Source organism: Pantherophis guttatus, chromosome 2 (assembly GCF_059756535.1).
Source record: "Pantherophis guttatus breed Tessera chromosome 2, ASM5975653v1, whole genome shotgun sequence".
Taxonomy (NCBI): Eukaryota; Metazoa; Chordata; class Lepidosauria; order Squamata; family Colubridae; genus Pantherophis; species Pantherophis guttatus.
This window is the reverse complement of record NC_142064.1, coordinates 138,650,217-138,676,079: the sequence shown is the minus strand read 5'-3', so window position 1 is coordinate 138,676,079 and position 25,863 is coordinate 138,650,217. Positions and strand designations below refer to the sequence as shown.

The following is a 25,863-nucleotide window of genomic DNA, read 5'->3' as shown; positions in this document are numbered from 1 at the left end:
AACAATATAAAACCAGATATATAGCCGGGATTTCTGATAATTAAGAAGAATGTCAAGATTTATTTCCCACTAAAAACTTGGCTTGTGAATACATTGGTAGATATTATAATCCAAATAATATGTACTTACATTATAATGAGGCGAACTGTTAACAGCCCCTTGCTTATCCAGGTGTATACGTTGTAGAAGCATGTTTCTCATTTGCACAAAATTGCATTAATAGTGCCGAGATTAAATCTTAATCACTGAGTTTAGGAAATTATATTCACCTTTCTGGACAACATGTGGCAGGCATGGCTGAAATATGCCTGGGAAAATTAAAACCCCTACTTAGATTTATCCCTAGTTATTTAGTCCATTGAAATAGTGAGTTCTAATGAGATATTAGAGCTACTGGAAAAAAGGACAGCCTGAGTTCTAGTCCCACCTTAGGTACAAAGCCAGCTGGATGATCTTGGGCCAGTGACTTTCCCTCAACCCTAAGGAGGCAATGGCAAACCATTCTGCCAAGAAAACTGCAGAGACTTGTCCAAGCAGAATCAAATATGATGGAACCGAAGGGGAAGGGGGGAAAAGTGAGATAAGCCATTACTTCACCCAGTAAATGGACAATTAAATGATAATACACAAGACCCTTATAATTTTGCAAAATTACTAACTGGTATAAGGAATATTCCTCAAATTATCATGGAAGACCAAATATCAGTTTCAATGTGGAAAGGAAAGCAGGATGCACTGGTTTGTCCTATACTTTCAAGTATGGTTTAACCTCTAAATCAGAGGTGTCAAACTCGATTTCATTGAGGGCCGCATCAGAGTTATGTTTGACTTTGAAGGGCCAGGGGGGAGGGGGGGTGGGCGTGGTCATGATGGGTGTTTGACACAGGCTCAAGATGCGCTTTTTCCCTTCTCTCTTTCCACAATACTCCCCAGCCTTCAGAAGCACTCTGCCGGCCAAAAACAGGCTGCATGGAGGCCCCACAGCCCGTTTTGGCCAGCAGAAGCACCGCGGGCCGGTCCTTTAATAATTCCAGGCTGACCCCGTGGGCCAGATTTAAGCACTCCGCAGGCCAGATCCAGCCCATGAGCCTTGAGTTTGACACCCCTGCTCAAAATTGATCTCAAAATGCAGCTATTAGGTATGTGTTTTGCTACAGCATTAAAGTAAGCCCCCAATATTAAAAACTCAAGAATTACTGTATGTATAATTTTACAGAAAGGTGTTAAAATCTTTAGGAGGTTTTCAATGGGAGATTTGTCGGGATGGTGTAGGGTTTCCTGCTTGGGTGGAGGGTTGGACTAGATGACCTACAAGGTCCCTTCCAACTCTGTCTGTCTATCTATCTATCTATCTATCCATCCCTCTAATATACACCCCATCTTAAACAACTAGTTTGCTTTTTCCTAAATACAGATTGTAGCGGTTATCAAATTTACATATATTTGTTCAGAAGCCTGTGTGTTATGTACCCCTGATTCTCTGGAGAGTTAATATTCCTACATCACAATCCTTTGTACAATTATACTGGAAACGTAATGACCTAATTTAACTTAGATCAGAACCATATTTTATAACATTAGTTCATTGGGTTTAAATATAGTTAACTCTGCACAAGATCATAACTTTTCAGTTAAATATAAATCTAATCCGAATAATTCTTAATGCACTCTACGTTTCGCAACGCAATAGCTGCCAGTCGGGCACCCCATAATCTCTCTGACCTACCAAACCGCCGAAGCTTTCAGTTTACACAAGGACAAACCTAGGGCATCCGTTCAGCCTTCAGTCTAGAAAAGAGCGCTACCTGTTTTACATTTCTAATCGCTTTTTTCTATTCAATTGGTAGAAGTTCCTTTAGAGGCGTGGCTTGTAACATCTGTCCAATTAATAAGCAGGATTTCTTTGAAGCGCATCGATGCCATCCAATAACGAGAGGCCCTTAGCGAAGCGAGTAGCTCACGCCCAGGAAGCTAGCATTTTCGTATTGGGAGAGCTCAGCATGTGCCATAGCTCCGCCCTTTGGAAGCCTGAGCGAAGCAGGGGGAGTTTTTCCAATCAGCAAGTCCTCAAGCGCGTGAGTGACAGGAGGGCACCCAATTAGACTCTAAGAATGAAGCCCGTTGACCAATCTGGATCCAGAATTTATTCAGCGAGCCCTTTAGAAGCCGATCTAGGTTGGAGGTAGGGGCTGCTCTTCCACTTCGCCGGGTGGCAGCCATGTTGGGGTTCGCGAGTCGCTGCTGCGCCTCTTCGGCCTCCTTTTTACTGAGGGGAGCGCGGGGCGCGCCGAGTCCCCTCCAGGACCTGCTGCGGCTTCGGGGAGGGGCGGTTGCCGCTGCCGCCGAGGCCCGTAAGTGGCGGGCGAAGCACCAGAGGGAGCTCGAGGGCGGGGTCACCTTGCGGCCTAGTGCTGGAGGGGAGAGTGGACCGGCCGTTCGGGAGGGTTCCGGTCCTAGAACAAAAGGCATCTGCACCGAGGGTGCTGCTCGGCCCGGATGGGAGGGCTGGCTTTAATCCTGGCTGTATAATAGCTACATAATATATATATTATATATTTATATAACGGCTATATAATACCTGGCTAGGTGGCTAAAAACGCTGAGCTTGTCGGTCAGAAAGGTCGGCGGTTCGAATCCCTAGTACAGGTGAGCAGGGGGTTGGACTAGATGACCTCCAAGGTCCCTTACTGTTAGGTTGCTGCTAACGTCTCTCTTCGGTGCCGCGCTTGGAGAAGGAGGGCGGTGGGGGGTGGGAAGGGGAAGAAGCAAGAGTTCCAGCTTTGGCCCAGTTGCCTTGTTTTCTGCTGGGTTCATCGCCTCTTCGTCGAGCCAGGCGGTTTGGCCTGGGAAAAGAAACCAACCCCCAGGAACGCGGGGTTTTTGATTCGGTGTCTAATAACGGGCACGGCCGTGTTGCCCTTCCTCTGCAGAAACCCAGATGCCGAACCTCCCTCCGGTCGTTGCTTACGTGTCGGCGGCCGCAGGGATGGGGGTTTGCGCCACCATCGTCTCCCTCGGTTTTTTTGCCCACCCCGTTAAATACGGATGGAAAACGATGGTTTCTGGCCTTTTCTGCATGGGATGGGAAGGCACCTCAGTGCGGGGGGCGGCGGAGCTGTGGCAATATATTCCCCCGCTTCCGAATAAGACGGCTTGGGACGATGAAGGCCGCATCGGAAGAGAGCGAGCGAGCGAGCGAGGAAGGGAGGAAGGAAGGAAGACGACCTGGGAGCACTGAGCTTGCTTGATGGGCTCCTTTGCCGAGGACAAACATGGCGTCTTTCGGCATTTAGAGGGCATGAGGAAGCATTGCGGAGCTCTCTCGCATCCTGCACGCCGTTTGCCATCCCCTTCCTCTTGTGGGTGCAAGTGGCCAAGATGGAAAGAAGAAAAGCGCAGCAGGATAAAAAAAGAGGATTTCCACTGGTCCGCTGAGATCTAGGCACAAACCTTCCTCCATGAATTTATATGGTGCACACCTAGAGACGGTTTTTAAATTGCGCTGACAGGATTTAGGAAGGTTTTGCAAGCAGTCAACCATGCTTGGTCGATCTATGTGGTCGCTAGGAGCAGAAAAACGAATTTTCAGCAATGCTCGTTTCATGCTTTTTATGATCATCGGCTTCATGAGTTCGGGTGGATCTTTAGCATAACCTGGCTGGGGGTATTAACAATCCAGGCTTTGTGAGGAAGAAATGATTTCAGTAAATTTTGGTGGTCTTGAGTCAGGGAGCTATTCAGGCATCTGCATTTTGAATTTTTTCAGAGCCTATGATTGGTCTGTGAGAATTCCAGTTGTGATAAGGAAAGGTTCCTTCAAGGGAGTGATATGGTTATTGATCTCTCCTGGATGACAACTGCAAAAGCCTGGCCTTCTATATATCTCATACAGGTGTCTCATAAAAGTTATTTCTAAGTTTTTCTTTAAACCTTGGTATTAATGTATTCTTAGAATAAAATCCATTCAAAACATGGAAAACCTGAGACTCATTTTCCTCCAGAGTTCTGTATTTGACCAAATATATATATATATATCTGACTAGATTGCTGCTTCAAGTGATTTTATATAATTGGCAGAATTATTTATAAAATGTATGCTGCCCAACTTGTGACAACTCTGGGAATGAAACTACAAACAATTGAAGTTATCTTCCAAAGAGGAAAATCTCAATTTTATACCTTTTTCAGGAAGTGGGGGTGCTTATAAGTTGCTGATTGTAAAGATGTATAATTAAGCATCTAATTTGCCTGCTGATGGTTGTATTTTCTTTTGTAGGCCGGAACTATGCTGCACAAACATCTCCTGCAGCTAAAGCTGGAGTTGCCACTGGACATATTGTGGCAGTCATTGGTGCTGTGGTTGATGTCCAGTTCGATGACGCCCTGCCACCAATCCTCAATGCCCTTGAGGTGCAAGGCAGAGATACACGCTTGGTGCTAGAAGTGGCTCAGCATTTAGGTAAATTTCATTGATCAACCTGGCTTTCATTCTGTTAATGCTCCTTGTGATGATAAATAAAAATGACTTTCGTTCTTCTGAACATAATGAAGTCATATTTATGAACTGAAAAGGAAGTCTTTTAATCAGAAAGCTTTTGGATCTGAGGCCAAGTAGGCTAGTATTTTTGATTGATATTGTGGATCAGTCTTAAGTTTTATGAGCCTCCTGTTATGTTTCAAGGTTCAGTATGTCTCCGAAGCTCTCACATAAAAGAATACTTAAAATTTTGCATGTCTAACTGGGCATTCAATACCAGTTAATTATTTTGCAAACATTATTTCTGTTAATTTTTTGACTGCATGAACTTTGTGTATCTCTACAGCTAGTATTACCTACATAATAAAAGGCACATTGTTTTATAAACAACCTTCTACCAACTTTCCTAAAAGCTATTTGGATTCTTTATTTTTACACATTGGTAAAAAATAACTTTTGAAATGACCGAGTACATTTCTGTTGCTCAAGCATTATTTCAGGGTAAAGGCATCTTCTGTTATATTTCTTCTATTGCAGGTGAGAATACTGTTCGTACCATTGCTATGGATGGTACTGAAGGTTTGGTGAGAGGCCAAAAGGTTTTGGATTCTGGAGCACCAATCAGAATTCCTGTAGGACCTGAAACCCTTGGCAGAATCATGAATGTGATTGGAGAGCCAATAGATGAAAGAGGTCCAATAAAGACCAAACAGTAAGCACAAATTTGGGGGAAGACAGTGAGGCAACCATCATTCATTATTTGGATGGCCTTATTTACCTGGTGTTCTCTCCACTAGAAAACTATATTTCAATCACAAAATCAAAGTCAGCGAAATGGAAAAGGAGAGACAAAATGTGTACCTACTGATTTCCATGCCACTTCCTAAATGTTTGAAGGGACAAGAAAACTTAATTTTGCACATATGTGGCATCTGAATTATCTAACTAACTGGGAAAAATGGTCTTAGATGAGTCCTAGTGGATGGTTCAATGAAAATGTTGTTTTACTATATAGTTGCAGTTGACAAGAATATTCCATACTAGGGATAATTAGGAAAAAAAATGCCAACATTAATATGAAATATGACACTGAAATATATATCTACATTTAGGGAACTGTATAATTTTGGTCATCTTGGAAAAAGATATACTTAACATGTGATCAATCACTTTTTTCAGGTTTGCTGCTATTCATGCTGAAGCACCTGAGTTTGTGGAAATGAGTGTTGAACAGGAAATCCTTGTGACTGGCATTAAAGTTGTGGACCTTCTTGCCCCATATGCAAAGGGTGGTAAAATTGGTAAGTTAAGTGAGGTAGAAGGGTGACCAGTTGTGTTTCTGCAGCTTCCTTGCCATAGCATGGACTTTAAATCATTAGCAGTCTCAATGTTTTACATACAACTGATGTCAGCTGTCTTTCCTTCACTGATGAGCAAAACTCAATGACTTTCGTTCTTCTGAGATTGCTGAAGCAATTCATCTTCTGAGAAGGAAAATGGGAAATTGTAGAGGAGCTCCTAATCATTCTTTGGTACTGACGCAGCTTTTTTTCTTCAGGTCTGTTTGGTGGTGCTGGTGTAGGCAAAACTGTATTGATCATGGAGCTGATCAATAACGTTGCCAAAGCTCATGGTGGCTACTCAGTATTTGCTGGTGTTGGAGAAAGAACCCGTGAAGGGAATGATTTGTACCATGAAATGATAGAGTCTGGTGTCATCAACTTGAAGGATACCACATCCAAGGTGAGCAAACAAGTCAGGATCTAGCTGTGACCCTAAACTCCAAAAATGCGATATGGGTTGGCTTAATCTGCTGTCTTGCTTGCACCAGAAATTGGCAATTATTCTTAAGGGCATGCAGTTTTGAATTTCCACTGTTGATCTTGGGTCATGTGTTGACAATGCCAGAGAAAATTTCAAGGACTAAAGGAATTTCTAGTGCACCAGGAATATTTTGAACAACATATGAAGTGTACAAATATTAGACAGTCACTCTATGAAAGAATTACATAGGCTGGAAGAAAAGTATATTATTAGAAGTAAATCCCATTAAGTTTCAGAAAGACATTAGAGTTGGTAGGATAATAAATCAGCTAGGATATTTCTGGGTATGTATCATAATACACCAATTTATTGCTATGGAGCAGAAAATTTTTAACCACACGCTAATGAAATGGGACAATTAACATAGTGTTATTTTAAGTTTCTTTGCTCTCCCAAAGGTTGCTCTCGTTTATGGGCAGATGAATGAGCCGCCTGGTGCTCGTGCCAGAGTTGCTTTGACAGGCTTGACTGTTGCTGAATATTTCAGAGACCAGGAGGGTCAAGATGTGCTGCTCTTCATTGATAACATCTTCCGTTTCACACAGGCTGGATCTGAAGTAAGCTTTAAACTAACTTGTCAGTCAAAGGAGAACAGTTTAATAATATTAAGATTGGGATCTTCCCAAATTGTGGGCAGGGGAAGCATAGATGCATTGTCTGAGACTTTCTGTATCGTAAAAGAAGCAACCTTGGCAACTGCAGAAGATTTTAATCTTCTCTTCCAGGTATCCGCCTTGCTGGGTAGAATCCCCTCGGCTGTGGGTTACCAACCTACTTTGGCTACTGATATGGGTACCATGCAGGAGAGGATCACAACAACGAGAAAAGGATCTATCACCTCTGTGCAGGTAATTTGCTATAAATGTTGTTTCTCCAATTATATTGTGGACCAATTCAGGGTCTACTATGTTACTGTCTCATTTCTGGAAGGCAATTCTATTTTCATCTCCATTCCCTATGGGATCTGATGGAATTGCTCCCCTGTTATATAAATAGCTACACAAAGCTGCTGATGGTTAGCATTAAAACTGTCAATGCAACTGGACTGTTAATGTAGTAAATTTTCTTTTTCCCAAGGCCATCTATGTACCAGCTGATGACTTGACAGATCCAGCTCCCGCGACCACATTTGCCCACTTGGATGCCACCACTGTGCTGTCTCGTGCCATTGCAGAGCTGGGCATTTACCCAGCTGTAGATCCTCTGGACTCTACTTCACGTATCATGGATCCTAATATTGTGGGACAGGAGCATTATGATGTGGCCCGTGGGGTGCAAAAGATCTTGCAGGTGAATGGGGGGTGGGGTGAAAACCATGAATTCTAACTTATGAATTAGTGAATACTTTTTGTATTCTTTTTCATTGTGCATGTAGAATATTAATACATTTTTATAGCAAGTGTGATACTGCAAACCAGCAGCAAAGCTGCTTGGAAGAGGTAGAATATAGATAGGGTGGCAAGTGGCTTGATCCACTCCATGGTGCCCTTGCTGTCTCAACTCACCTGCAGGTTTCCTCTCTAGGACTACAAGTCCCTCCAAGACATTATCGCTATTTTGGGTATGGATGAATTATCTGAAGAGGATAAGCTGACAGTGGCACGTGCCCGTAAGATCCAGAGATTTTTGTCCCAGCCCTTCCAGGTGGCTGAGGTCTTTACTGGTCATGCAGGCAAACTGGTGCCTCTGAAAGAAACAATCAAAGGATTCCAACAGATTCTGATAGGTACGTATGGCAACTGGAACTGAAACCCCCTGAAGCTGATGGCCGTCTTGTTGCCATCTTTTCTCATTGCTCATTTTCCCTATTCTAGTCACAGGGTATCTACTGCACTACAATCTTAATTGCTTTTCAGATGTAATGTAGGCATTTTTCCAAGTAATCGTCTAGTGATTACTGTCAATATTTTTCCATTCAAATCTAGGAAAATAGCCTTCTGTAATGAAACTACAAATAATTACAGGTAGTCCTCAATTAACAACCCCTGTTCAGTGAGAGTTTGAAATTATGACAGTGCTGAACAAGTGACTGGTCATTGAACGTCTAAGGACGTGATTATGATGCAGGCACTTGGCAGCCAATTTGCAATTAATGATGGTTGCAGCATCTTGCAGTCATGTGATCACTATTTGTGACCTTCCCAGCCAGCTTCCCACGAGCAAAGTCAATTGGGGAAAGGTGGCAAAGAAGGTCATCTCAAGTTGCTGTTGATGCTTTTTCTCCTGAGGAGCCCAGCTAAGGAGTACAAGGTCCCAAGAATCTTGTACTGTGCCCTGTGCACACATGCCCACAGCAGCCATCCCCAACCTCACCATGCTCTGCCTTGCCACAGAGTCACGTGTCCACCAAACTGCTTGCAAACTGCCTGGGACTTGCAGGCAGTTTTACTATTGGAAACTGGCAAAAGGTTGTGAAGTGGTCCTCATTTAATGACTGACAAATCTTCACAATGATGGAAGTAGGAACTACTGGGTTTCCCATTAAGGGATGTGGCAGTGGTGGGTTGCTCTCGGTTCGCACCTGTTTGCAAGAACCAGTAGTAAAAATTTCTAGTAGTTCGGAGAACCGGTAATAACATTGGCTGGCCACCCCCCCCCCGAACCGGCCCAGCCCGGTCGCCACTCACCCAGCCCACCTCATCAGAGGCTTTTTTTTTTTTTTAAACACTTTTAAAAGCATTTTTTTCTACAACCTCTTCAGCTGAAAAAAATGCTTTTAAAAGTTAAAAAAAAAAAAAAAAAGCCTCTGATGATTGTGCGGCTCAGCTGGGATCGTCAGAGGTTTTTAAAAGCATTTTTTCTACAACCTCTTAAGGTTGTAGAAAAAATGCTTTTAAAAGTAAAAAAAAAGAAAGTTGGCCACGCCCACCCAGTCACATTCCCCCCCCAAGCCACGCCCACAAATTAAGCCACACGCACAGAACCAGAAGTAACAAATTTTAGAACCCACCCCTGGGATGTGGTCACATAACATTGTGCTTTATAGTCACATCACTTAGCGATGGAAATTCCATTCCCAGTTACCATCATTAAGGAAGGGCTATCTGTACAGTTAAACCATGGTGCTCAGTTACTATTTGTTATTTAGATGTTGATAGAATGGGCAAAAAGGGCATGTAGTTGTGATCTGTTTCTTCTTAACAATTTTACTGATTCCAGTTTTTGACTTTGTTTCTGCAGGAGAATATGATCATCTCCCAGAACAGGCTTTCTATATGGTGGGGCCCATTGAGGAAGCCGTGGCCAAGGCTGATAAGTTAGCTGAAGAACACTCATGAGTTTACCTTTGAGGCAAATCTTGTATGTTTTCAAATGTCCAGTGGTTCACTTTGTCTCACCTCACAGTTCTTGAAACTCTTGGAAATATCTTGAAAATATTTAAAAGTTTCCAATAAACCATCTGGTGCGATTATAGAAGTAGTTAATGGTACTGTTGCAGCACAAAGAGAAGCTATAGCTTTGAAGCAGACCAAATTTGTTGATTCTGGGTTCACTGACCAAGAATAAGGCATTCTCGCTGACCATATTGGAAAGCAATGTTGTGTTTCTTAATTCCAATGTGGTGATTGCCCAGAATATTCCACAGAGATAATTGATGTGAACTGGATTGATGCAGAAAATTCTTCTACACTGTAAAGATCATTAAATGCTGGCACTTACTGATTCTTTCCTCTTCTCCTAAGCTTTTGCCAAATAAAGCAGATTAGCATAGTTAATATGCTGGCCTACAGCCAGCCATTCATGCAGGCTGAGATTCCTTGGACAGCAGTCCAGAAATGCCTCTGCATATTCTAGATAGTGTGCATTTAAATTTTGATCTCCCAGAACAGGCATGTTTGCTATGAATTCCAAAACACACTTCAGTTTTTTGTAGGCAGCTTCACCCAGGCTTGGTCAAGTAAGTGCCATGTTCTCTAATGCAATTGAATGGATACAACATGGAAGGTTGGAATGGGAAGATTTTGGCTGCATAAGTCTTTGAATAGACCATTATTGAAAGAATGCTCAAATGTTGCTAATGTCTTAATCCTAAAACAGAATCTAAAGATTGATTGACACACAAACCCTCTGTGTTTCCACAACTTTGTATCAAGTCACAACACTGCCTATTTGGTTTTGGTTTAATGTATTGTGTGACTCCCAGTTCAGTAATATGTAAGGTTAACAAAACTTAACTACATAAACCTAAAAAGAAGATCCCACTGATATGCAACAAGTTGTTTAAAAGAGGTAGTATCCTTTTGGCTTTTTCAATCTTGAGTTAGCTTTGGTTTTTAAGTACTTTTTAAGCAACTTCCTCCTGAATCTCGTTATCTAACTCCTACACCACACAGAGAGATGTGTTTCTCCCTCCCTTGCCTACCATGGCTATTGAGGTTTCCTTTTGGAAGGGAGTGGGACAGCAGTTCCCTTTTCCTTTGCCTGCTATAAGGAGACTGGGCAACATTAACCTTGATGTGGTTGCCATGTATATTCAATTTGTCATTAGACACTCATTTTAAAGGCGTTATGCCTTGATGCTCAAAGAAAGGATAGAAATCGATAACTTGCTGTAAAATGAAAGTAATTGGGATTAATCGGCTAAGGCTCAAGGGATAAGTAATTGCTCTAGTATCAATTTCTCAAGCTTATTGCTCTGTTTATGTCTGGCAGTGTTGGGTTACAGAATCTCCTGATACCTTTTCAAAAACACAAAACAAGTCAATTTGGCAGAGGTTAGTTGCAGTGAAGAGATCTAAAGCAAGTAGGGCTTTTATTAGAAAAAGATTTTTTCAGAGCGTCGTTTTATGGTTGAGAAGTCTTATCAAACGTAGATTGTGTCCTGCAAAATTGAGACCTGATAGTTATGTGCTATACATGTCTACCCTGCTGCAATTAGAATTGACAAAAGATCCATGGCAAAAGTTATAATAAACATTGGGAACAATTATAACAAAATCACATATAGATGAGAAATTTCTAGTAAACCGAGCTTGTGTTATGGTGCAGGGCAGTTGTGAATCCTATGTTGGATTTGATGTATTCTATACCTGATTAGTTTTGGTTAAACTGATCAAACCACGCAATGTGTGAAGCATGGGATATTCCACTCAAGGGAAGTAGAATTGTCCATTTCTTTCAGTTTAGGATTATGCTAAAATTAACCTTAAAGCATGCATACTTGCTGTAGGACTGCCTTTTCTATTTTTTAAAAAAGAAATTATTCTATAATGCAGAACTGTCCAGTACTTAATTAAATGCCATATATGGGATATTATACCAGGCCTTACATTTTGTAATTTATATTTTTTGAGAATTTAAAAACTATATATTTAATAATTGGAAATATTATTTTATTTTTGATACCTTGACATGCTATCATTTCCCATTTTGCCTTTTAATTTTTTTTATTAATTTACCAAAATATAAAACAAAAAATACGAAAATAATGGAAAAGTAAGAAAAAAAGAAAAACACTGACTTCTAACCCTTTAGTGCAGTAGAATAAGATAATATACAGCCTCAATTTTTAAATTTATATAGTAATATATATTAACCGTTTCTATAACAAACTTACCAGGAAAACCCTATTTCATTTTTTTCCCACCTCGAGCACAAAGTTAGAAGCAGTTTCCAAAGGGAAACAAAGCTAGGTGTATTCTTTAATTAAAACAGGCAATTTATCTCTGCTAACTCCCATCAGTTTTTGCAATCAGTAGAATTAAAGTATCTTTCTATTTTCATGCATAGAGCATTCTTGCTACTTTCAGTATATACAGTGGTACCTTGGTACTCAACTGCTTTGTGACTCATTAGTACTCGATGCATTTTGACGTAAAAAATTCATCCTGGTACTCATCGTTTGATATTCAGTGCACAAGCTAGAACTTGTATCAGCTGCCTTGTGACTCACTACATTATTCCTTACGGGAAAATTTTATTTGGTATTCATCGGTTTTGGTACTCTCGCCTCCCAGAACCAATTAATGATGAATATTAGGGTACCACTGTATAACATCAAAATTTCATTTTTTTTCAAGTTCTTTGTCTATTAAGCCTAAGAGGCAAATTTGATTTTACCTTTATATTCACTTTGAGACACTTGGGTATTAAGATGCGAATCCTACTGCAGTATTTTTTTGCTTTGTCATAAGTCCACCAAAGATGATAAAAGATTCCTTTACATTTACATTTCCAGCATGCCTTTCAAATACCTTTATACATTTTTGACCATTTATCCAGTGTTAAATACCATTGGCACATCATCTTATAAAAATTTTCTTTTAAATTATAATTTAATGGAAATTTTAAACCCTTTGTCCTCATATTTTCCAATAGTTCAAGCATCATATCCAAAATTCTTTGCCCATTGAATCATACAATGTTTCATGTATTCATTCTTTCATACTTCTGATTCCAACTCTTCTTTAAATTTGGAGGTAGGTTCACCTTGATTGAAAAATTATTAGACCATAGGTCCACCAGTCTAACCTTGCCATCCTTTCTTTTCTACAAAAAGCTTCCTGGTGCAATGCCTTAATTTATTCCAAACCCTTAGGATGGCATGTCTAACAAAGTGGTTGTTGAAACATTTATTTTAACCTTGTATCATAAGTAAGCATTTCGTCCAAATCTTAGTTCATGGCCCTCCAAATCAAGTAACTTATTTTGAAGAGACCCATTCTTTAAGCCAGCCAAACAGCAAGCATCGAAGTACTATTTCAAATCTAGTAAACCCAAACCTCTTCCTTGAGTATCTTGCAGTAATTTATATCTAATTTGTTTTTTCCTCTTGCCGTATAAACTTATCCATTTGCCAAGTTTTGAAATATTTTTGATGCCATGTGACCTGCTGAAATCCTAATGTTTCATGCAGTGCACCTTGATGGTCACCTTTGTGTCTAACTACAACAGTAGCTAATTTCCTGACTAGGATCAGGTAGATGGGACAGGTTATCTGCAATTGACTTAAATCAAAAATCAACTCCAGTATAGGTCAGTCAATCCTTTGGGACCACCCTTTTCCCATGAAACACACCCAATAGGATTCTACTTGGCACTACTGGCATAGCAGATCTAACCACATTAATCTTGCAATTTTACATACTCCAGCAGCAGAATTTGCTTGTACACATCGCAATGGCTTCCTTTGCAACCTATTTGTCCTGGAAAGGATCCAGTTTTCTTTTAGTACATTCTAGGCCAGGGTGTCAAACTCGCGTTGTCACGGCAGCATCACATGATGTATTGGGACTTTTTCCCCCTTCACTAAACCGGGCATGGGTGTGGCCAGCGCATGATGCATCCAGCCCGCACACCACGAGTTTGACAGCCCTGTTCCAGGCTCTGCATCTCTTTTGTCCTTTCTTACAGCCAAAATGAACCTAAATAAAAAAGGGGCTTTGCAAGATGCTAAATAATCACTCTAGAAGAGCTGTTCAGCTAGAGCAGTGGTTCTCAACCTGTGGGTCGCGACCCCTTTGGGGGTTGAACAACCCTTTCACAGGGGTCGCCTAAGACCATCAGAAAACACATATTTTCAATGGTCTTAGGAATAATTTTATGGTTGGGGGTCACCACAACATGAGGAACTGTATTAAAGGGTCGTGGCATTAGGAAGGTTGAGAACCACTGAGCTAGATCCTAGATAATCAACAAAGATAGGTGACAGGCATTGTATTTTTTACATCATATCAACATGTTATCTTTTACACATTGTGTGGCCTGGGGCATAAGAACATCAACTACAGTACAACTTACTAGTGAGGATGTCAAAGTAGTGATGTAAGCAGGTGGGTATTCCTGGTAGTTGCCATTGAATGTGGGATAAAGCAGGAAAAGGGAATTCTGTGCAATGTTGCTGAAGTATAATTTGACATCACTATGGTCCATGATGCTAGGGCTTCTGGGAACTGCAGTTCTGACTTGAACTTTCATCTCTACCCCTGGAATAATGATTATGATCAAGTAGCTGACCTTGGCTGAGCTAGAAAGCCAAGTGGGATTAATATTGATTAATATTTGGATAGGAGATTTCAGAATTGTAGATTAAGGGATTGCCTGAAAAGGATGACAATAAACCACTACTGCAAGTCTGTTGGGAAAACTATCAATAGGTCGGTGAACTTAACCAGAAGAGGAACTCAAAGGAGACTTGATCGATAAGAAAGTGAGCCATAAAGAGTAGCAATCCTTGAGTGGCTGCCAAAAGAAAAACTAGGTAGAAAAGCCCATTGGGTTTGAAAACCATGCAACGCACCAGGCTACAATCTGCTTTGTTTAAACTGTGTTGCAACATCTCAGCTTGCACGACTAGCAGATAGTAGGTTGTGTTGTACTGAGCCCAGCAATTGGGTGAATGGTGTAAACCACAACTGAGTCAACGATACGTAGTTTACTCGTACATCACAGCTCCTCACCTTTGAAAAAGAATAAGTGAGAATGGCCTTCCCTTTGGAAGTGTGGGGTCATGAAAGACTCGGATGTGTGGAGATAGCTTACTGTGTCCTGACATCCTCCTGATGGATTTGTAAAAAAAAAAAACAAAAAACCCTCTCCTTTTGTTTCACCAGTCACTGTAGAGGAGAACAAAAGGTTTTCATCTGCATATGAAGGATGCTTGGCATTTAATTGCACTTTCTTTGAGTAAAAAAGGGAGGAGATACAATAGAGCAATTGCTGAAAAGAAACATTTAGCCAAGATGCTGTGTTTCCTTAGTGCAAGGCAGGTGGGGGAGATGGAGACAGAAAAAGTCCAAGAAATTAGACTTTTAGAGCAAAATGACACTTTCCCGTCTTTGCTTATGCATATGGGATGGTCTTCCTGGTGCCCTCAGGAGAGGGAAAATAGAGCTGGATCTTGTAGGAAGGATACAGGCTTTCTGTTAAGTGCCAGGAGTGGACGCAAATTCACACGGGAGTTCAAGAGGAAAATGGAATGCAAGCTGCTCCCTTATCCTGCCAAGTTCCTTTTTCTGGAATCTCCAACATCACCGCTCCTTGCTTTGTGAGTCTGAAGAATGACATAAGCACTCCCAGGATATCAGATGAGTATTTCCTCTGGTTAGCCTTTATATATACATGATAGAGCTGAATACACCACATTGAATACTAACACTTTCATGCGGGTGGGAGGGTGCCACCCCCCATCAACTTCTTTGAGAAAAATTGTTGACATTACTTCCAAAGAGAGTGCCAACATATGTCTTCAGGCTATACGGAGCCTATGCTGAGGCTCAAAGATAAAACACCCATGGCTGGCTCACTGTTTCTTGCCTTGGGTCTGGCATCGTTCACCAGCAGGGTATTTACAGTATTTCAATGTAGTAATGCCAGCTTGCTGGAAGCATAACTATTTCCACTGATGAAACAGGATTAAGCATCGTTTTTTGTGATCCTTGGAATACAGGATAAAGCGTCATCACATTTTTTAAAAAAACAAAACCCAAACAATAAAAAGTAACAAATATGCAGGACCTTGTACATACAAGATTTCTACAATTTCAGATATAAAAACCATTTACTTCCTGCAAATACCAGCATGGGTGTCCAGCAAGGAACCGCCTCAAAACCCATTTTGCCGTCCCTCCCTTTCTTCAATTTCCCCATCATTCCCCCAACTCCCCTTTCTGCTCTCTTCCCCCTTCCCAATTGCACCACATGTACAATAATGTCCTGATCCATATGACCTCACTCTGGCTTTGGTCCTATAGAGAGAGCCCTTCCAGGACCAACAGCAGTGAGTTATGTCAATTGATTGCATTATTGAAGTAACCAGGGACAAATATATCTCTTCCCCTAAGGGGGTGGAAGGGTTAAATGCATGTTAAGTATTGTGAAGGCTTAAAAGACAGCTAAATGTTGTCTTTTTAGTGAAAAAACAGAGTGGGTGAATCTAGGTGTTCCTTGAACGGTACAAAATGGTTCTGAGACGACATAGGCTGCTCACACTTTTTCTTTTTTTTGAAGAAAGACAGGAGTCTTATCTTTTTTAAATAAAACAATCTTTTTTACAATCAAGGCTTTTCATTTGGAGACTTCTGCACTGTTGGGACCTATGCTTCTAACCACAGGTAGGTCTACTGTGTGTGTGTGTATATATATACACACACAGACACACACACACTGCAAAAATCTGGACAGTCATTCACATCAGCAACATGTTCGAGCTTTCTATATCACTTTACTGCCAGTTATGACCATTCTGATTTTTTTTTTTTTTTTACCTCCCTGAGGCACCCAAATGTCAAGAAAGAAACGTGACAGTTCTCTTCCGCGAGGTGGTCTCCAGCATCCGGTTGTCTAGATCAGATAAATCCCATTTGCTTACTGAGATTTGTAAATGTGAATAGCCACGTATTTCTTCATTTGATCTAATAATTTTTGAAAGCAAGCTGACTTAATGAAAACTGCCACAATTAAATTATGCCTCTCCTGAAGAAATACTTCTTTTTGTCTGTTCTCAACCCATCACAAAAGAAGCTGGTGAGGTGACCGTAAACTCATGCATTATTAAATAGGATGGAAAGCCATATTCTATAAACTTCTAAATGTACAATGTTAGAAATGCATCTTTCCCTCCCCCACTCTCTCCGTCCCTCCCTTCCTCTGCCTCTCCCTCCCTCTCTCTTCCTCCCACCCTCCCTCTCCCTGGAGAGCTGCTGCTCTTAACAGTAGGCGATACTGCACTGCATTAGACAGCTCTGATTCTGTTTAAAACAGCAGCCTAAATGCCTGCCTCCTTTTGCCTTTCTCTGCAGAGCAGATTAGTTCACCCCGCAACTAACTGCAAGCAACTGCCCTTCTCAAAATGGTCTGATTGGTGCAAATTTTGACGTGGATAATGTGAGAGTGCTGGTTGGGCTGGCCTGGTTGTGTGCGGCAAACGCACACAATCTCATCGGGCAAAAACATAAGACCCTGGGATTGTTGTTCCATGCTGTCTTGATATGGATACAGCCACCGATCATCAGATGCAACATCCGCTTTATCTCTTTTGCTCATTCCTGTTCTTTGGAACATTTCTGCAGCTCTTCTTCCTTCTTCCTTTTAGGGAGTTGCTAGGGTACCAGCTAACCGCCAGGGCAGCCCTCAACCTACAGTTCTGCCTAGTCTCTGTGAAATCCTGGCTTATTACAGGCAGAGCTGCGGGGTGCCACGTGGTTCTCTTCCGCCTCCACTCCCCTTTAATTAGCAAGATGAGGCGGCCTGCGTCATTCCCATCCGTGGGGAGAGGTCAGGGTGCGCTGTCTTCAATGCAGCAGCAACAGAAAAAGCGAATCTGTCTTTTCTTTTTCTTCCCCCCCCCCTTCCACCTCCAGTTTCTGAAATCTTCTCTGCTGAACACTAGAAGAATAAGAGAAAGCATCCTCTGTTAATTACTCTTCCCCCCCCCTCCTTGTCAGTGAGGAAATGCCAGAGAGGAGGAGGAGGAGGAAGAAGAAACGAAAAGGATGCTAGCTCTGAACAGTATGTCAGAATTGACGCACATTCCCTTTATTTATATTCCTCCAGTTCGTTACTGTTTGTCCCTTGGGGATTTTGGTCCTTAGAACTTCCCTATCCCGATCAGTATAATTCAGTAAAATAATGGAAGGCATGACAATTGGAGACAATATGTACCCGTGACCGATGAAACTATTTGGTGTAGGACAGCGGAGGGAGTTGTTGTTTTCTCTGAGATTCTCTCTAATAAGGCAGCATCCTGCGTTTTGCTTCCTTTCGTTATAATTATAACGGAGGACAAGGGGTGTCTCAATAGCTTTAAACCCCTTCCCTCCAGTTTCTGCAAGCTGCACTGGTTGCCAGTTTGGATCCATTTCAAGGTGTTGGTTATCAGCTTCAAAGCCCTTCATGGCATGGGTCCAAGTTATCTGAGGAACCTCCTCAACTTGATGAGATTAGCCTGCCCGCCCTGACCCCGTCCCCCCAAGCCAGCAGAAGAGGCATGCTGCAGATCCTGTGGGCCAAGGAATTTTGGCTGGTGAAGTCCAGGAGAAGAGCCTTTTCTGCCATGGTGCCCGCCCTCTGAAACATTATGCCTCTCCAAATGAGATCCACACCTTCCATTTTGGCCTTTGGAAAGGACTTGAAGACCTGGCTGTGGCAGTTGGCCTGGGGCCCCAATGGGGAGGTGATATCTTGGAGGTGGTTAATGGATTAGACAGACCCCACCTCCTTCCCCATGTACATTTTGCTCCCTTAGTCTCCATCTTCGTCAACTGAATTTTAAATCTATGGTATTTTTTGTTCTAATGTTTTATATGATATTTTTACTGAATAGCCAGCTGTAAGCGGCCTAGAGTTGCTTGACAAGATGGGGGGCATAAAAGATAGATAGATAGATAGATAGATAGATAGATAGATAGATAGATAGATAGATAGATGATAGATAGATAGGTAGATAGATAGATAGGTAGATAGATATAGATAGATGATAGATAGATGATGATAGATAGATGATAGATAGATAGATAGATAGATGATAGATAGATAGATAGATAGATAGATAGATAGATAGATAGATAGATAGATAAGCAAGCAGAACTTGTGGTCTGCCAGCAGCCTGCGGAGCTGGCAGCGGAGTTGGACAGTGAGGAGGCTGGGGAGGAACATGGGCCAGTCCTGGAGTCTGGGGAAGGCTCAGACGAGGGCTTTGCATCGGAAGCAGAGATGGGGCCAGGGCCATCTGGGAGTTATGTGCGGACTCCGGAGCCTCCAGACTTGGACATCAGAGAGGCAGAGGAACAGGAGGAGCCTGTTCCTAGCGCGCGCATGCGCAGAGCTGCCAGAAGGCAAGAACAGTTAAAACTAAAGGGACAACTCGGGAGTAAGGCCTGGAGATGATTGGCCCCTGCCATAAGGCTTAAAAGAGGAGCAAAAGCATGTAGGCCCTTTGCAGGAAAGCAACGTTGTTAATTCTGTTCCCAGTCGGCATCTCTGTTTGATTCTGGACTCCGTGCGGCTTTGCCAAGTAGGTCTTTGGCAGCATGTCAAGGGAGATAAAGGTTGGTGATTATTCCCGAACGACTTCTCCCGAAGGACTTTTTGCAACTAATTGGGACTCAATAAAAGAGGTTTTTGGGACTACTACTCAGGAAACCTAGATCACAACAGGACTATGGAACTTCCCTCCTTTGCTTCCTCAGTGGAATCGGGGGGGGGGGGGGGGGGGGGACTAATTTCTCCTTTATCCCAAAGCTGATGCAAGAAAATCCCATTTTGTTGATTTGTTGGGAAACTGTGGCCTTAAAATTCTACTTCTGATATGAAGGTTTAGGAGACACACCTAAGAGTTAAATCATATATTAGGATGTTGCTTGCAGCTATATTTTTCCTTTCCTTACTAAAATGTAATTTAGTGTATGTACATATGGAAGGAACTTCTAGATCAGGGGTGTCAAACTCAATTTCATTGAGGGTCACATCAGGGCTGTGGTTGACCTGGGGGGGCTGGGGAGGTCAACTAGGAGGGCATGGCTAGCTTGACGCCACTCCCCAAACTGTTGGCATGTTTCCTCTTTTCATTGGGTAAACTGGGCTAAAGCCATGCTGGCCTGATCTTTCCTCTTCGCATTGGGTAAACCAGGACAGCCCCACAGGCCAGATCTGATCACATTGCAGGCCAGATGTGGGACATGGGCCTTGAGTTTGACACCCTTGTTCTAGATCAAAAAAGCACAGAGATAAGTAGAGGCAACTTTAATTCTTCTTCTCCTACTGTAACCCAAATTTGGGAGAAGTGGGGATGATTCAATCTGATTTGTCCCTGTTTGTTTTTAACCTACATCTATTCGATAAGAACAACAACATGAAGAGTGGGACATTCAGTATTTTTATAGCTAGATCTCTGTTGAATATCTGAAATGTGTGTCTGATTTTATACATAATAATTTTCACAGGACACAATTCAGTCGCTTTTATGATATTTCAAATCAGAAATGAAAAAAAAATGCTATTATATGTGGGTGTTGGGAAATTGCACTTGATATAATGGCTGCATTTATGCAGCATCCTGACTCATGATTTGTTTAACCATAGTTTACTGAGTAAATTACACTTGAATTCTGAATGTGTTCTGTACATGGCATATATAGAGAAAACCGCAAACCACACTTGCATGCTGAGAATGTTTCTGTACACTCCATGTGCTCCTTAATTAATGGGCTGTGGGCAACAATATATTTATTGTAAGATAATTATTAGCCTAACTTGTATAATATAGCATAAGGATGCTGGGGAAAACAGCTTAGTTTCCACTTGTGGCATTCTAGTCAAAATGTGGCCAAACTGACCCCTCTGTCTCCTACAAGACCACCTCTAAGGCAGGGGTGGGTTCTAAATTTTTTTTACTACCGGTTCTGTGGGTGTGGCTTATTTTGTGGGCGTGGCTTGATGGTCATGTGACAATTATTTAGGATTTAGCAGAGGTACTGGTCTACCAGGCTGTACCAATCTACCCATTTACTTTTGCAGGCACCGATCTACTCACGTATTTTTGCAGGCACCAGTCTACTCATTTGTTTTCTTTTAACACTGATCAGCTGTAGGGCGGTCCTTTGAAGCCCCGCGGCAAGAGTTTAAACAGTTTTTTTCCCTCTAGCCATCAGCTGGGACTCAGGAGGCAGCAATAGATTGGGGGTGGGGCCAAATAAAAGGTAAGAATAACGCAGGGACTGGGTGGGGGGGGGGCGGGAGGGCAGAACCAGTTCGGTGACCTTATATCATCACCGTTACTGGCTTGGTGGAACCGGGCGGAACCGGAAGGAACCCACCACTGCTCTAAGGTCCCTTTCAACTCTGTTATTCTGTATTCTCTGTTAGTAGATAATATTGTGTGTGATATAGAATGACAACTCTGTTTAGAAGGGACTGAGTTACCAGCCTATGTGAAAGCTTCACTTGATCAAAACCAGAATGATTCATGGTGGGCCCAATCACAGCATATGGAACAGTGTGGCTAGGAATGGAAGAGGATTAAATGGTAAAGAATATGAATTAACATATGAAATTACAGAAGAGAAACAAAAAACATATTCACGTCTGTGAAGCTAAGAGAAAGGGGAGCGGTGTAATTGATCTGAATGAACGCAGCCAGATTGTGTGGCGTACAACTAATGAATAAAGGGAAATTGTTTAATTATGAATGAAAGAACTAAAATGTCAGTCTGAAAGTCATCACGATTGTTGCAATTGTATATGAAAGTAGAAATCCATAGGATGGTGATAGTCACATGATGTGCTCTAATGAATAGTTACCACTAAATAAGAATGAGTTAGGGAGGGAATGCAGTGTGTTCTAAATATATGTGATCCTGAAAATATAGTTAGATGACATGAGTAGATGGGAATGGGCGAGAGAGCAGAAAAAGTGATTGAGCCATTTGGAGACCTAAGAATTAATGAAAATGGTGAGTGATAAGTATCTGCTTAGAAATAAAGGTTTGCTTTAACTGAGAGGTCCTTAGTGCTCTCTCAGCTTGGTTGTTTGCTTGCAGACATTTCATTACCCAACTAGGTAACATCATCAGTGCTAATGACTGTGGGGTTTTCTTCCTGTTTATATACAGTAGCTTGTCCTGCCAGTATTGGTGGGAGTGTGGTTTTGTCTTTGGTATACCTGATTAGGGTATTGTTTTCTGCTTCTAAATAACCAGAAAAAGTTAAGTTGGTTCATACCGTAGGTACACATGGCAAAGGTATGTAATAGCATGGTTAATATCATGGTTTATGACGAAAGATTGATTCAGTTATAAAAAGAATAGAATAGAATAGAATAGAATAGAATAGAATAGAATAGAATAGAATAGAATAGAATAGAATAGAATAGAATAGAATAGAATAGAATAGAATAGAATAGAATAGAATAGAATTCTTTATTGACCAAGTGTGATTGGACACACAAGGAATTTGTCTTGGTGCATTCGCTCTCAGTGTACATAAAAGATACGTTCATCAAGAATCATAAGGTACAACACTTAATGATAGTGATGAGTGTGATGAGAATTCTGACTGGGGGACATTTTTTTTTTCATTGCATCAAGAAATAATCTTGAGAGGAAATGGACATTGAAGAAAAGGGAACAAGTGAAAGAAATGAAAATAGAATAACTTGCAGGGTGCAGACGTGATTCCTGTATGAAGACACGTTAGAGGATAATATCCATAAAGAATGAACGCAAAGTAGACGTAAGGAAAGAGAATGTAGAAACTACTTGAAACAGAGTAAAAAAAAGTAATTCTACAAAGTACTACAGAAGCATCTTGAGTTCCATTTTTGGAATGCATGCAAAACTGGGTGGTATTTTGAAGTGGAAGAACCTGTGGATGACACAAAATATATTCAAGAGAATGATAGCTGTAAAGAGAGCTGAGAGAAAGATATTCTATAATAGGTATAGAAAAAAATACAGTTGCAAATGTAATTAGAGAGAGCAAGGACAGGGGCGGGTTCCAAATCCCGTCGCTACCGGTCTGCTCGTACATGCGTGCGTGCACGGTGCTTCTGCGCATGCATAGAAGCATCCGGGCGGGTGGGCAGAGCCTCCTGCCGCCACCGCTACTGGTTCGCCCGATCCGGTGCAAACCAGTAGCAACCCACCACTGAGCAAGGAACAGTTAAAGTTTTAAAAAGCTGGGTAAATGCAGAGCGAATTGGATAGAAATGTGAAAAGAAGAAGTTTGAAATATGAAAAAAGAATCCTATTCGGTGCAGTGAAAAGGATTAAAAATAGAAAATAGAAAAATAGAGAGAATATATAGAGAAATATATAAAATATAGAGAAATATAGAAAAATATAGAGAAAAATAGAAAGTCTACTTACATGTCAGAGGCGTGTCAACTGCAAAAGGATGCAGATAGATATGCAAATGATTGCATGCGAAGGAATTGTGGGATCAAAAATTGGGTGCAAATCAGAGCTGGCAAAGTACCCAACACTCTGGGCAAGCAAACTGGGGAGAGGCAAGATCTCAGCTGAGCCTTCGCAGGCTAGCTGGAAATCTTTGGGCAAAGTCACCATGGGGTTGAGGGCAGAGGCAAGGAGGGGCAAGGAGGCAGCCATGCATCCCTAGCTCATACTTACCTGGCAGAGGAGACACCATGATCATGAAGGTGGTTTTCCCAGGGTGAGGCTCATCCATTGCACTCTGGGTGTGCTGACCCCTGCAATTTCCCCAAATGTGGGAAACTTGACTGCATAATTTGTGGTAGTGGGGGACTGCGTTCGCGCTTTCCCCTGATCTTGCTTGTTCAAAGACAGAAAAGAGATCTTGGTTTCTTGTGCATGTTGTTTCATTTGTTATCCCAGTACAATCTTTTCCAGTATTTGTTTACTGATTTTATAAGCTATCCTTATCAAATAGGATTTCCACTGGGAGTTGAAAGTAGCAGATTTAAATGTATACTTATTTGGGAAGTGAAAAAATAAACGCAGGAAGACTTTACAGCATCTTTGTCAACCAAGGGGAAGGGATTATGATTTGGGGTGGGGGGAGAGAAGAGGCTGGGTTGCTGGGTATTTCAGATGGAAAGAAATGTATCTTGATTGGATTATCTACTGTTCTTTTTCAGTTCTTTGATCTTTAGTTTATTCTGATGCTTTATTCCTTCCTTGCATGGCTGCATGAGAATTCTAGAGGAGAGGTGGCATAAATATTAAAAGATAAATTGCAAAAAAAAAAAAGGATTAAAAATATAAGTGGAGAAATTATTTGAGATTAAAATTAAATAAATGAATGCTGGAATTTTAAAAATTTCTACAGTGTCACAGAATGAAATTGAAACAAATGCCCTAAATGCTAGTGTTCTGGAAAAAAAGATGAAAAAAGGGAAATTGTAAATACTGTGAAAATGTTGGACACCAGTAAAGTTTTGGTTTACGTTACAAAAGAAATGGTAAAAAATTAATCTACTTTGCTAATCAAGTGGTGTGCAACTTGTTTAATGTATGTGCAAAGCTCTGTGCCTGACAGTTGGAAGGATGCTATTATTACATTAATAAGGGAAACTACAGTAGTAAATGTAAATCCTTTTTTAAAGAAGCCTTTTGATAGTATTCTGACCGAAAGGTATGTTGAGCAGACTTGATAGCATTGTCACCCCACCTAATCAATATTTCTATTCTACAGGTTGACCAAATTAATTAGGATTCTACACTGATTAACCACTCCACCATTCCTGCAGAGATCTGTAGTGTTTGTCAGATTAAAATCAACTTTGCCTATGGCAACAAGATTTGCAGAAAGCTCCTCCACTCAGACCATTAACACCAAACAAATGGCATAGCATATTCAATGGGAATCTTGCAACATTAGTTACCACTTGAAAAAAGACCATAGTCATCATAGTAAACATTAACCTTTGAGCCACCCCTGATTGGCAGTCTCTGGAAGGCCACTGAATTCCTCAACATAAACCCAGGATAGTCCAATGCTAAGCTAGATGTTCTGTCCCCGTAGCACACACACCCCCCCACAGACGGCCCGGAGTTAATAAGCCACACGACAAAACTCTTTGAAGATAAAGCTGGCAGCAACCCAATGGCTAGCTGCCAATTCAGACTTTACTCACACAAAACAAAGATTAGACTGCAAGCATTCCGATAAAATAGGCAGAGTTTCAACAATACAAGGATTAATCCAAATGCAGTCCGATAAAGCAGGCAAAGTCCAGTAACGCAGAGATAATGGATTATTTCCAGTTTTTGCTCGTCACAAACTGAACCGGTCACCACACCCACATTTATACCCTGTGGGGTGTGGTCCAGTGACTCAGCTAATCTCTGGCACGCCTTCCCCTCTGCTGCGCACGCTTCTCCCTGTGCCTCTGCTGAGGGTCCAGCCAGCACTTATCTTCTTCGTCGCTGTCCACCTGTGGCTGCGGGGACGTGCTTGGCTCTGAGCCTATCTTTTGGCCTTCGGTGTCCTCCGGAGGCATTGCCAGAGAGGAGGGTCCTGGAGAGGGAGGCCTTGCCAACTCCTCTCCCTCACTCTCAGAGTCTGCATCTGTCGATAGCCCAGGCTCAGGCAACGGAGCCACAACACTAGAAATCACCACAGCTAACGGGGGGACAGTAGGGTGGACACTAACAGTATCTTTACATTATCCTGGCCATCTAATGGTAATACTGAAAATCTGATGAAGCTTCTAGTCAATGAGATGAAATTTTTATATACCAGAATCACGCCATCACTTCCTGTCCCATCTAAGCCATTACTTGATGGTCAGGTTGGAACTGAAGAGTGAGAAAATGGAATGATGGCCATTTAACCTTACTACACATTGAAAAGTACAGCACTACAGCCAGATTCTAGTCTGAATGGCTAATGTAAGCAGAAATCAGGATGGAAAGAGACAGTATGTATTCTTTGCAATTTAACAAAACCTAGACAGCTTTCCTGAGTGATACTAGCAATTTGCATTGCCCAGGTCTTTGCAAGATAACACACCTAAGTGCCTTTTACCATCTGCCCTGCAGCAATCGGACTGCTGTTTTAACATTGCCCCAGCTATCTTACCTTGCCTCCCCTGAGATTCACAGCTTTTTCCCCCATTTCTGCTCAAACTGGCAATTTCAAACCTT

General features: G+C 41.6%; 1 protein-coding gene and 3 non-coding genes across 4 annotated transcripts; all 4 read left to right on the top strand.

Moving 5' to 3' along the window:
- Positions 1-2,198: 2,198 nt before the first annotated feature.
- On the top strand, positions 2,199-9,713 carry ATP5F1B (ATP synthase F1 subunit beta). The gene is made up of 10 exons (XM_034412397.3): positions 2,199-2,351; positions 4,277-4,459; positions 5,015-5,189; positions 5,657-5,778; positions 6,036-6,220; positions 6,700-6,858; positions 7,027-7,149; positions 7,379-7,591; positions 7,826-8,027; positions 9,482-9,713. Exons 1-10 carry the CDS (start codon positions 2,219-2,221, stop codon positions 9,577-9,579), a joined length of 1,593 nt encoding a protein of 530 aa, XP_034268288.1. The 5' UTR covers positions 2,199-2,218; the 3' UTR covers positions 9,580-9,713.
- LOC117663150 (small nucleolar RNA SNORD59) lies at positions 4,502-4,573 on the top strand. Its single transcript, XR_004590634.2, has one exon. It is a non-coding gene; the product is annotated as a small nucleolar RNA SNORD59 (small nucleolar RNA).
- On the top strand, positions 5,898-5,970 carry LOC117663149 (small nucleolar RNA SNORD59). Its single transcript, XR_004590632.1, has one exon. It is a non-coding gene; the product is annotated as a small nucleolar RNA SNORD59 (small nucleolar RNA).
- A 13,643-nt stretch (positions 9,714-23,356) lies between the features above and the next one.
- LOC117663154 (U1 spliceosomal RNA) lies at positions 23,357-23,520 on the top strand. The gene has a single exon (XR_004590638.2). It is a non-coding gene; the product is annotated as a U1 spliceosomal RNA (small nuclear RNA).
- Positions 23,521-25,863: the final 2,343 nt, after the last annotated feature.